We start from the raw sequence: 13,119 nt of genomic DNA, 5'->3' as shown, positions 1-13,119 counted from the left end.
CGGTACCTGGGCGGGGGGAGGTGTGTTAGTCTGTCTGCACGCTGAAGCAGAAGACAGGTCACCTCCGCTTGTTTTTCTGTCGAAGGTCTGATGCTGCAGGATTTGGTCTCAGCTAAGCTGATTTCAGATTATACCGTTATTGAGATCCCTGATTCCATTAACGATTTACAAGGCACAACTAAGGTAAGGCTTCCTCGTTTCTAAAGGCCCGGTAAGGTCGTTCAGTTGTCCCCTTTTGTTCTGTCTTGAATGTGGTATGTATTACTGCTTGGATTTTTAACTTTTATGTTTTGACAGACAGCTTTCAAAAAATAAAAGCAGAAATCAGAATAAGATAAAATCTGCCCGTGGTCTTGCTGTCTGCAACCAGTTAAATTGTTCATGCACATTTCTCTAGAGGTTTTGTTGTAACTGTTAGTTTAGGGAAAGCAGTGCTGGTGTTACAGTGAAAGCAACTGCAGGGAGAAGATGTGGGGTGGGAGAGCAGTGGGCGCGCAGGAGATGCAGGTCCCCCTGAGCACGGGGAGGCCGAGCTTTCCTCCTGGGTACGCCAAGACCGTGCTCAGGTCTGGTTTCCGTCGGGGCTGAGCACTTGCAGCGCTGACCTGCAGGCCATAGTCGTGGGTTAGGATGGGACCTGGAACCCCTCTGCGGGCCCTTAGAGCCTGCACTCAGCTGCAGGGGACGCTTCTGCCTGCTTCCAGGTGTGGTTGACGAGCTGGTGCTCCCTGTGGCACCTGCCGTGGCAGCTGTGGGAGGGGCCCTTTCAGGAAACAGGATGGATTGTCCACCGCACCTCTTCTCTGTGTCTCAGGTTTCATGGGCCGTGCAGTGGCTTGTCTCCCACTGCCCCTGTTCCCTCGACCTTTGCTGCCAGACGCTCATTCAGTATGTGGAAGATGGCATTGGCCGTGAGTTCAGTGGGCGGTTTTTCCACGACAGAAGGGAGAGGCGGCAGGGTGGCCTGATGTCGCAGGAGCCCGGAGCCATCATCGAGCTGTTCAACAGCGTGCTGCACTTCCTGGCCTCCCTGGTGTCCTCTGAACAGCTGTGTGACCTGTCCTGGCCTGTGACCGAGTTCGCTGAGGCCGGGGGCAGCCGGCTGCTTCCTCACCTTCACTGGAACACCCCGGAGCACCTGGCCTGGCTGAGGCAGGCTGTGCTCAGCTTCCAGCTTCCGCAGATGGACCTCCCTCCCCCGGGGGGTACGTGCCCATGCTGAGGGGTCCTGGCTGGGGAGGAAGGAGGGGCAGCCAGGCTCCTGTTCCCTTTCTTACTGTACTGACAGTCTGGCAGGCACTGGGCACCGTGTGAGGTTGGTATGTCCTCCCTCCTTGTCCCCACACTGGACCTGCTTGCACCTGCCTTTTGGGTCAGGCGTCAGACAGGGCTGGGGGTCTGTGTAGGGCTGTTGGCTCTTCACCACCCGTACAGCAGTCTGCGGGTGTCCGCATAGCCGAGGAAGGAGGTGGCGAGTGGTGTTGGGAGGGACACTCAACCCAAGGCCTGTAGTTTTTGAATAGAAGCAGGTTCTGTCCTGCCTTTGCCACAGGGTTGGGGGCCCAGGGCAAGGGGACCATGCAGCCCCACCTACACTGCTGGCTCTGCTGGTGCCATGATAGTGCTGCTTAGCACCAGTGTTCCTTCCTCTGGTGGTGCCCAGATGACACTGCGTTGATGAGCACTGTAGGTCCCCTGGGGCTGGGCAAGGAGGTCATCCCTTCCATTGCTGACTCTGCTAGGAGGGAATGTGAGGGGTATGCTACTTACGGGGCACTGCATGTGGTCGTGGCAGGGCCACTCTCTTCTGGGCCTTTGTGGAACAGAGGCCTCAGGTGCCCTTCTGGACTTCGGGGTGTGGCTGTCAGGAGGTCCAGCAGTTGCTTGTTCCTGCAGAAACCCAGAGGGAAGCAGATCACACAGCTGTGAGCTAGGGCAGGGTTCCGCAAGAGAAGCCCAGAGCTGCCCGGTTGGCTGCTCAAAATACAGATTTCTGGGGCAACCACAGGGCTGTATGGTCAGAGCCTCTAGGGTGGACTCTGTTGTATGTTTTGTCCAGGGCGACTGCCTGGGCAAGCTCTTCCTGGGATGTGGTCTCTCCCTCAACAGCTCCAGTTCTCTTGTATTTAAATTCAGAAGCAAACTTCTCAAATTCACGGTTGTCTTTCTTTCTCTCTCTCTGTCTCTCTCTCTCTTTTTAAGATTTTATAATTTATTTGAAAGAGAGCGAGTGATAGAGATTGTGCGCAAGTGGGGGAGTGGGGGCAGAGGGAGAAGCAGAGAGCCGGGAGCCTGATTCTGGGGCTCGATTCCAGGATCCTGAGATCATGACCTGAGCCAAAGGCAGATGCCTGAGTCATCTAGGCGCCCTCACATTTGTATTTTTCTAAGAAAATGTAGAATGAGAACATTCTGTGTAGTGCCTGCGTACACTTTGGCCAAACCTGGTAACTGTGGAGATGCTTTCTTTCCAGCGCCCTGGCTTCCCATGTGCTCCATGGTCATCCAGTATGCCTCGCAGATCCCCAGCTCTCGCCAGACGCAGCCTGTCCTACAGTCCCAGGTGGAAAACCTGCTCTGCAGAACCTACCGCAGATGGAGGAGCAAGAGCCATCCCCTGGATCAGGGATCAGGGCCCTCGGTTGCCGAGATCCCATGGGATGATGTCATCTCTCTGTGCATCAACCACAAGCTGAGGGACTGGACACCCCCCAGGCTTCCCGTCACATCAGGTAGTTAGTCCTCGGTGCTAGGGTCACCTCCTAGGAGACTGACCTCGTCTAGTTTCAGCAAAGAAAGGTGTTTACTTGATGTTTGTTTCTTTTTCTGTGGGGTCGCGGCCTTCCTTTCCATAGGACTCCCCGTCAGGGCAGTGACTTCCAGGAGATTGTAACCATCGGGAGGAGCAAGGAATGTTCCAGGAGAACCTGGACCTCCTCCCTGACATGGTTCCCTTGGCTGGCTCTAAGTTAGATTTTGGTGACTCCGAGCAGTCATAATGACCATAAGCCTGTGTGAACCTTAAATGACCTACGGGCACTGGGACATGTTTGGTCGAGCATGGGAGTCACACAGTTGTGTGACTTTGATTAATTAGTAGGGTTTGTCCTTAAGTCAGTGTCTGTAAACAGATTTCAAGTGGTCACTTGTTGCTCTTTTGATATTCTTTTCTCATTTGTTTTTGTGTTGTAATTTCAGAGGCTCTGAGTGAAGATGGTCAGATATGTGTATATTTTTTTAAAAACCATTTGAAAAGATATGACATTCCTTTGTCGTGGGAACAAGCCAGAATGCAGACACAGAAGGAGCTACATCTGAGTCAGGAGCGGTGAGATCCATGTCTGTTGTGTCTTTCTGTCTTGACAGCTGGCAGAGCAAACTGAGTGATTCTCCTCCAGAACACATAAACAGAATGTGAATGTCCTACACACGGAATCTAGCCCACTGTGTGTATTCCGACAAATACTCGAGGACTAGATCCTTCTCATGCAGGCATCTCATTTAGCAGACAGACCTGACTGAAATCATAACAGAGCCAGCAGAGGGTAGATAGAAGAAAGCTGACGTCTCATCTGACTTACAAACCTGGCTTGAAAGTACTGAATAAAACGTGTTAGCACATGTAATCTGGTAATACATAAAAAAAACTCACAGGGTTTATCCCAGGATAAACCACATCAACAGAAATCTAATCTCATGTAATTTGCTGTCATAGCAGAAAAACAGTGATCATTTCAGTGTTTAAATGCTTTTCTTAAAATTTATACCCTCCCACCCCAATTTATACTCATTCCTAATACAATTTCTTATTAAACTTGGGTAAAAAATATCTTTAGCTTGATAAGGTTTTCTACTATAAAGGTACCCCCCCAAAAAAATTCCTTCTTACTAAGATGTTAGAAACACTGACGTCAGAACCAGCCTGAGCTGCTCTGATGTCACCCAGTCACTGTCGTCCTGAGATGCTGCCCAGTGCAGGGACACCGATAAGATGGCTTAAATATTGAAAGGTGGTAGGAACTGTCATTTCCAGTCAGTAAAACAGTCAGTTCAAGAAAATGAACGGTTACATCCTTAGAACTATCGAGGGTTCAGCAAGCGGATCAGACCGATGGGCCGGTGGCAGGTGCACATCGTCACTCGGAGCAGCAAACCCCTAACCTACAGACATTAACCGACCCAGGAAAGGCACTAACTCCCTGTGAGGGGGGCTCTCAGGGCCTTGAAGGTACAGAGAAAACCTGAGTACGTGAGAGGCCAGCTAGCTCTGTGGAAGGGAAGATGCAGTGCTGGGAGGATGTCGGTTCTCAAACTGTCCAGTCAGGGCGTTTCTAACCCAAGACCCAAAAGGATTTATCCCCCTGGTCTTGACGAGTTAAATCTCAGATTCATCAGGATGAGAAAATGTGCAGCAGTTGTTGAGAAAACTTTGAATAACGCGGAGGGTGTGCTGTGCGCAACATCAGAGCATAGAGCAAAGTTGCAGCAAATAGGTCAGAAGTCCAGAAACAGCCACACGTGCCGAAGGTCCAGGATTGGCCCGGTTAGAAGAAACAGTAGATGCCTTTTCTCCCGCTGTTCGTGACTGTTACTTACACATGGATTTAAAAGCTAAATGTAAAAGTAAGAACCCTGCCAATATGAAGGGAGACTAGAGACCTTGCTGATAGCCCTGGGATGGGAAACAAAACTCCTAGGACACAGGCTCTGTGCGCCGGCTGCCCGCCCTCTGTGCCCGAGCCTGACCCTCAGGGAATCCGGAACTAGGCGAGGTCTGGGACTCTGTGTCTACACCCCCACTCCTGATGCTGGAGGAACCCTTCTCCCTCTTTCCTGACTGTAATCATTTCAAAACATGTACTTACAGTTTGGGGATAAAGTCTTATCATCCTGCTGCAAACACATTTCCTGCTCCATTACTGCATGTGCACCAGAAAGGGAAGAGGAGTGTGGAGCGTGGCCCGGAGGGACGGGTTCCCAGCACGCAGGATCTGATGCGCGGAGCCTCTGCCCAGGAGCTCCTCGCCCAGTGCCTGTCCCGGAGTCTGCTGCTGGAGAAGGAGGAGAGCAAGAGGTGAGGTCCATTCCCTTCGGCGCACTGTACCCTTTAGGCTGCTTCCTGCTGGGTTGGCAAAGAGCACAGTGACGTGCCTTGCTCAAGAGAGAAGTCTAAGCTCTTTGAAGGCAGAGGCAGTGCCTCAGTATGTCTTAAACTGTTCCATTATTTGAAATCCGTTTCCTTTACTGTTCATTACTGAGGGTCAGTCCTAAGATTTCTGGCAGGAAGGAAGTGGCCGGCTGGCTGCTGGCGTGTCTTCAGCGGGTGGTGAGCGCTCAGCATGTGGCGGACACCAGGTCTGCCCTTGGCAAGCCCTCGGGGGCCGGTGTGTCGTCCCACACGGTAGACCCTCCTCTGCATCTCCCACCTCCCTTGCTCTTGGTTTCACCAAGAGCACCAGGAGGAGGGCCGTTTACGAGGTGGTCCGACCCCACCCCCAGCCCCCAGCAGCCTCCCTGGGTCTAGCTTATCGCCAAGAGCAGATGGGCAGCGCCTCGCACCCACTCAGGACACTGAGCGGCCCTCCCTGTTGTGTCTCCTTCCTCCCCGCCACCCCCCAGCACCCAGACCACGGACCATCCCCTTGACTGTAAACTCCTTAGACACGTGGTCCTCGCTTCTGTCCTCTTTTGAGTCTCTCCTGACCTCCGTGGCTGTATCCGCTCTGGTCGGGGTCACTGCATCCTGCACAGTGCTGAGCTGATCATGAACCCTTGTCCCCAGCCTTTGTTCCTTCCACAGCTTTGTTCTCTTCTTCCTGGTTCTTCCTCACCCCCCACACCCTCACCTATCCTCTGTGTCATCTGCATCCCCACTCCCCAGTGATAGCGTCTATTTTCATGGATTCTTTTTTTTAAGATTTTATTTATTTATTGAGAAAGAGAGAGGCAGAGGGAGGGAGAGAAGCAGACTCCCCACTGAGCAGGGAGCCCGATGTAGGACTTGATCCCATGACCTGAGCCGAAGAGAGTTGCTTCACTGACTGAGCCACCCAGGTGCCCCCATGGGTTCCCCCCCCATGGATTTTTAACTAACATCAGTGTTCTGACGACTCCAAGTTTATATCTCAGCCCCTGAGTTCTCTGAAGTCCAGATTTGAATATCCAGCTGGTCTCTTGAAATCTTCATTAGTCATTTATAGGATGCCTGATAGCCCTCTAAAGCTAACACCCCGCATCTAATTCCCAGTATTCCCCCAATCAGCTCCTCTGTTGATGGTCTTCTCAGTTGATGGGGCTTTGCCCTTCCAGTTGCCCAAGCTAAATGTCATAGAATTATCCCTCTACATCCAGTTCATCTGTAAATCCTATTCTTTCTATTAAGGTTATATTCGGAATTGGACTACTTTTTGCAGTGGGCTGTGGTCTAGGCAGACCCAGTATGAGCCTTTCAGGTGTTTCTCCTTAGCTAGCAACCTTCCAGGGACTCCTTTCCAATCAAAGCCAAAATCTTTTCGAGGTGTGCAGGCCCCACATGATCCGTACCCATTTCCTTTCTGACCTCTCTGCTCCTTGGGCAGTGCGGCCAGGCCTTTGTGTTTGCTTCTCCTTTTGCCTGGAACCCTCAGCTACCCTCCTTTTAAAAAATTAATTAATTAATTATATTTTTAAAAGATTTTATTTATTCATGAGAGACAGAGAGAGAGAGGCAGAGACACAGGCAGAGGGAGAAGTAGGCTCCAAGCAGGGAGCCTGACGTGGGAGTCAATCCCGGATCCCCAGGATCATACCCTGGGCTGAAGGCGGTGCTAAACCACTGAGGCTGCCCCTCAGCTACCCTCCTGAAGTCCCCACAGCTCACCTCGCACTTACGTCCAGTCTCTGCTCAGATGTCTACTTCTCAGTGAGGCCCTCCTTGCCTGCTTTGTCTTTTTCACCCTCAGACCACATTTCCGTTTCCTTGTGTTCCTGTCTGTCTCCTCTCACTAAAGGGTTTACAGCTGGGCCGTGGGTTTTCTTAGAGCACTATATCCCTGGTACCTAGAATGGTGCCTAGTGTTGGTGGGGGCTTGATAAATATGTGTTGGAAGAGTGAGTGGATGTGTTGTGATTTCCAAAGTAGATTTTCCTAGATCTCTATTATTTAAGCAATTAGAGCAGATGGTTTTTTTCATGAAAAGACAAGGGTATGGAGTGAACAGCTCTGAAGTGTGGTAGGTGGCAGTGGGATATTATTTTGAGTTAATTTTTTAAAGATTATTTATTTATCCATGAGAGACGCACAGAGAGAGGTGGAGACACAGGCAGAGGGAGAAGCAGGCTCCCTGCAGGGAGCCTGATGTGGGACTCGATCCCGAGACCCCGAGATCAATGCCCTGAGCCAAAGGCAGATGCTCAACCACTGAGCCCCCCAGGCGCCCCTATTTTGAGTTAATTTTAAACTATAAGCAGCAATCCATACATATGGATAATCATCAAGAGATAAGAATTAACTGGGGCACCTGGGTGGCAAGGTTGCCTAGGCATTGATTCTTGATTCTGGCTCAGGTCGTAATCTCAGGCTTATGGGACCAAGCCCTGCGTCGGGCTCTTTGTTTGGTGTGGAGTTGGCTTCAGAGTCTCTTTCCTTTTCCCTCTGTCCCTCCTACTTGTGCACTCTCTAAAATAAATAAGTACATCTTAAAAAAGAGATAAGAATTACTTTTAAACACCAAAATAAGGCAGAGAAAATAAAACCAAATGAGAGAAATACGAATAATGTTAAGTAACATGCAAAAGCAGTTTGTGAATAAATGCCACTCTTTCCATTAAATCTAACTTGGGCTTATAAATTAAAGAGAAGATTAAAATTTTTTTAAGAGTATGGTTCTGCTTCTCAGTTAACGTTATAACTTCATTCTATCTTTAGTAAAAAAGCAAAGCTTTAAGAAATTAGAAGTAGGGCCACCTGGCTGTCTCAGTCATGAAACGTGTGATTCTTGATCCTGGGGTTGTAAATTCAAGTCCCATGTTAGGTATAGAGGTTACTTAAAAATAAAATCTTTTTTAAAAATAAAAAATTTGTATTGGAGAAAAGTGAATGCTTTCTTCCTCATTCTCAAATGCTTTAGGTTTGACGATCAGCTTCAGCAGTGGTTGTCTGCAGACTCGGGAGCATTTATGGATTCGATGTCCCTTCCTCTCTACCTTCCTCAGACTCTGGTGTCTCTGCCTCAGAGTATTGACCCTGTGATGAAGACAGTGACCCCTGCTAGCCCTCAGGTGGGAGGAGAATATATTTGGCACTTGAGTTAGAATTCAAGACTGAGAGAACGGCTGGGAAAAGTAACGTCTCTGTTCATCGTATGGTGTCATGATGACCAATAAGTTATTAGGTTAAATTAGGTATTTTCTTAAATGTAATCTGTCAGTGTTACAGATGCCCAGCTAATCTGAGTTTCTGCTTGAGAAATGGAGAGTGGAATGACAACATGCTTAAGCACTGAACACAACCCATAGCCGTGTGCTGGCATGCAGTGAGGGCATTGAGAATGACAAAGGTGGTGACTGACGGTGGCTTCTGTTTGTGCACATAATGCCCAAGCCTTGGCATCACCCCGTCTTCTTTTCTGGGATTAACTTTCCCTGAGGAAAATTAATGAACGAGGGCGGTAAGTCACAGATGGCAGGGGCTCACTCAGGAGTGGCCCAGGTCTTTCTACCTCACCATCCTCATTCAGCGGTGAAGGAAGCAAAAATTGAGTGATCATCATAGATGCATGTTGCCGGACAGGTAGAAAGTATGCGCCTGGGCTGGTGTAGGAAGCCCCTCAGTAGGGGAGAAAAGCAAATTAAGATGACGCACTATGTATGTTTACCAGTTTGGCAGATACTTTAAAAGTATTTGTACACTTTGACCTAATGGTTCTGCCCTGAAGAAACTATTATATATATAACAAAAATTAATGTTTTGTTGTTGACGCCTGTGGTGTTAATCATATTGCATAACAAGTGGAAACTATGCAAAGATGAGAGTCTGGTTAAGCGATTTCACATCATATGATGGAATAGCTCAGAGCCCTTCACAGTGATATTTGTAAAAATGATGCTGGAAGTTGTTGATGATACAGTCTGAAGGAACGTTCTGTGCTCAGGTGACACCAGCCGTAAATGTACGTGCAGGAAGAGGCTGGAAGGATGTAAGATGCCAAGAGGCGTCTGGGTTTGTTGAGCCCAGTAGGCCCCCGATGAAGTTTGCTTACTGTCCTTAAGGAAAATATATTTGGGTTTAAGGATTTCCTAAAACTATTTTTACATTCTTTTTTATTTAAATAGAACAAAAGGAGAGGAGAGCAGCTGCAGTTGTCAGAGGCAACAGGCACTTCTGTAAGCGAACGGCTGAAGCACTTGGAGAGGCTGATGCAGAGTTCAAGGGAGGAGGAAGTTGCCTCTGAGCTGCATCTCTCTGCACTGCTGGACATGGTGGACATCTGAGCTGCCAGACCTGAGAGCGGGAAGGTCTCCAAAAGATGTCTGCTTTTACTCACAATGATGTTATTCAGATGCTTGACGCACTGTTGGAAATGTGATGATTAATCATGCAAATAAACTATTTGAATGTCTCATTAGGCCTTTCCCAGTTTTCAGAGTGAAAGGCTCTTTTCTCCTGGGTGGTGTCTTTTTTGTTTTTAAGATCTTATTTATTCATGAGAGACACAGAGAGAGAGGCAGAGATGCAGGCAGCGGGGAGATTCCCCGCCGAGCAGGGAGCCCGAGGAGGGACTCCCATCCCAGCACCCTGGGGTCACGACGCCCTGGCCGAAGGCAGACACCCAGCCACTGAGCCACCCAGGTGCCCTCAGGGTAGTGTCTTTGCTACTCTTGTTTCATCTCCACAGCCCGTCATCCAGCAACCTGTGCACTGAGGGAGTTTGCAGCGTACGTTGCTGTGTGTCCCAGGGAAGTTGCAGTCAGCGATGTGCCAGACGTCAGGATGCAGGGACAGAGGAGGCACAGGAGCCATGCTCACCAGGCCCACCTAGCTCACCTCTGCGAGCCAAGAATCTGAGGGTGTACATGGGGCATCTCTGCACTGGAAGCAAGGGGAGGATGTGACACAGCTGAGAGCATAGGATGAAAACCTGGAGGTGCCAGCTTGGTAGTGCTGCCAAGTGAGGGCACAGGCCAGCCCAGAGAGCCTTGCTGCCTTGTTCTGAGTGCTATGGGAATCCATTGTTTGAGGATACTAGCAGAAAAGTGACTTGGTCACTTTTTTTTTCTTTTTTTAAGATTTTCTGTATTTATTCATGAGACGGAGGCAGAGACACAGAGGGAGAAGCAGGCTCCCTGTGGGGAGCCCGACGTGGGACTTGATCCTGGGACCCCGTGACCATGCCCTGAGCCAAAGGCAGGCACTCAACCACTGAGCCACCCAAGTGTCCTGGTCACATATTCTTTTAAAAATGTTCTATGGAGGAGGTCAGCAAGACAAGGCAGGAATCTTAAAGGGGGAGCCGTAGCTGTGTAGGTGAACAAGGAAGGGCATGACCCTGAGTTTGCTGCAGCTGGTGTGAGGGAAGGATACATCTGAGCTAGCTACAGAAAGACGCCTTGTTTTTTTCATTTACGTGTTCTTCTATATTCCTATTACTGCTTTACCCAAAACTTCCTGCCCTAAGCGTAAAACTGCTTCTCACACGATCTTTTTCATCAGGTAATTTGCTAGTTCCACTTTCTTACGGAGATGATAACCCACTGGGAAACACCCATTTTTCTGCTGCAGCGTGGACATTTCCTGGGTTCTTAGTCCTGTATTTTCCTCTTGCTTTGTTTGCTTTCTCATTTTGATGGAGCCCATTATTCTAAGAGCCTCTGAGCCTACATATCTTGACTATATTTCTACCCTTAAATTTGATTCATTTGAATGGAAATAGAATTTTAGGTGGATGATCATTCTACTGTTTTCATTTTTTGTTGCTGGAAGTTTTACAAATCGTCTCCATCCCTGGTGTTCTTAAATTTCTCAACAACCTGCTTGAGGCGTTGGTTTCCGTCCATTACTCGCCTACATTGTGCTCAGCACCTCGTAGTGCTTTTTCCCCAATAGTTCCTGCCGTGTGACCCGCTACCCCAAGCACACATCATAGCTTACACTTGGGAAGGCTTCAGCCGGGCAGCTTTCTCTTGGGATCTCTCAGACCCTTGCAGTCAGGTGTTGGCAGCGGACTGCAGGCCCCTGAAGGCTTGACTAGGCCGGATGTCCAAGACCAGTTTACTCACCTGGCCGGCAGGTGACATTGCACTGTTGGCTGGGCCGTCTGCTGGGGCTTCCAACCTGAGTGGCCACTATGTAACCTTACCGTGTGGCCTGAATTCTTCACGGCCAGGTGGCCTCAGGGTAGTGAAACTTCCTACGGGGAATCTCAGGGCTCCAAGGGCACGTGCCCCAGGGAGCAAAATGCAAGCCCAGCTTTGGAACTCACGTGGGAGAACTGTCACAGCGTTGCATGACCAGCCTCTGTCTACAGATGGCAGAGATGGGACCCAGGTCATTCTGTACAAGAGCCTGTGACATGGGAAGTGTTGCAGGAATGTTTTGTGGTTTTTTTTTTTGTTTTGAGAGGAGAGAGAATCCTCAGCCGACTCCACACCTAGCACAGAGCCTGACGTCGGGCTCGATCTCCCAACCCTGAGATCATGAGAGCCGAAATCAATGGTAGGACGCTCAACCAACCAGGCCGTCTCAGCAGCCCAGCAGGAATCCTTAGAAAACAATCTGGCCTGCCAGTTTGGAGACAGAGAAGCAGGCTCCATGCGGGGAGCCCGATGTGGGACTCGATCCCGGGACCCCAGGATCATGCCCTGGGCCAAAGGCAAGCACTCAACTGCTGAACCACAGGCATCCCTATTTTTTATTTCTTATATTGTTATATCTTACCTTCCTATTCTAGTGACTTTTAAAATCTGTTGCCATATTTTTTATTCCTGAGACTCTTTGTTTTTTTTTATTTTATTTTTATTTATTTATGATAGTCACACACATAGAGAGGCGATCCCGGATCTCCAGGACCGAGCCCTGGGTCGAAGGCAGGCGCTAAACTGCTGCGCCACTCAGGGATCCCTCTTTGTTGTTTTTTTTAATGAATCCTATTCATTCATTTATTCAGTATATACTTTTGGAGTGTTTACTGTGTGCTAGGCATCATTCCTGGTGCTGGGGAAATGGCAACAAGCAAATTTCAGCCCTCACATGGCTTATATCTTAGTAGGGACACAGGCAATGAAGATAAGTAGGCGAGTTGGTGTGCTAATTGGCGGTAAGCAATGAGGAAGAGGAGAGCTGGGATGGAAAGCGTCAGGTGTTCTTGTTTCACAAGTGCAACGTTCGACCCCTGTAAGGACTTTTTAAAAAAAGATCTTATTTATTTATTCATGAGAGACACAGAGAAAGACAGAGAGAGAGAGTGAGAGGCAGAGACCCAGGCAGAGGGAGAAGAAGCAGGCTCCGTGCAGGGGGCCCAACGTGGGACTCGATCCCGGGACTCCAGGATCATGCCCTCGGCTGAAGGGTTTTTGTCAAAGGTCTTGTCCACACCTTGGATCATCTACATTTCTCAACATTTCCTTTTCTGTTGTGTTTCGTCTTTCTTCAGAGGCTCTCCTCAAATGTCTGGCTCATGTTGATGGGGCTCTGAGGAGCTTGTTGGAAGCTCTATGTCAAAGGACACAGCCTGCCAGCTGAGAGGCTTCTCCCTTTTCTCCCGGGTCTCAGCTGCCAACGTTTGCATGTCTTTTGGGGCCATTTGCTCCAGAGAAATCCTCTTACTGCCTGAAGCTGTACAGCTGAGCGGGAGAAGTGGGCCTGGCCTCCTCCAGTAAGACTCCCTCAACCCCCATCTTCAGTGGCCCCCAGCTGCGTGGTTCCTGAGTTCACACCTGCTCCGACTCAGCTGTTAGATGTGACAACTTACTGGTGACTGATAAGAGCAATCTTAGGCAACGTGAAGAGAAAAGCCTGGTGGCAGAGTTGTTTGCTTATTTATTTTTAGGGGAAGGGGTCTACCATCATACTGCTTGTTCAAAGGTTTTCCAATTTCTGCCCCGTCCTTGGGTTCCTTAGCAACAATGGTCTCTTCTCTTGAT

The 13,119-nt window shown here is 49.3% G+C and overlaps 1 protein-coding gene across 1 annotated transcript in view; it reads left to right on the top strand.

Moving 5' to 3' along the window:
• MCM3AP (minichromosome maintenance complex component 3 associated protein) overlaps positions 1–9,602 on the top strand; it is a 52,405-nt gene extending 42,803 nt beyond the window's left edge. Inside the window, exons 22-28 of the mRNA XM_077879468.1 lie at positions 86–183; positions 815–1,205; positions 2,475–2,732; positions 3,199–3,328; positions 4,868–5,074; positions 8,109–8,259; positions 9,313–9,602. Coding sequence (XP_077735594.1) covers positions 86–183; positions 815–1,205; positions 2,475–2,732; positions 3,199–3,328; positions 4,868–5,074; positions 8,109–8,259; positions 9,313–9,471 — 1,394 coding nt within the window. The 3' untranslated portion in view covers positions 9,472–9,602. The remainder of the gene's footprint in view (positions 1–85; positions 184–814; positions 1,206–2,474; positions 2,733–3,198; positions 3,329–4,867; positions 5,075–8,108; positions 8,260–9,312) is intronic.
• Positions 9,603–13,119: the final 3,517 nt, after the last annotated feature.

This window comes from Canis aureus, chromosome 30 (assembly GCF_053574225.1).
Source record: "Canis aureus isolate CA01 chromosome 30, VMU_Caureus_v.1.0, whole genome shotgun sequence".
Classification (NCBI taxonomy): domain Eukaryota; kingdom Metazoa; phylum Chordata; class Mammalia; order Carnivora; family Canidae; genus Canis; species Canis aureus.
The sequence above is the reverse complement of the archived record's forward strand: the minus strand, read 5'-3'. Positions and strand labels throughout refer to the sequence as shown.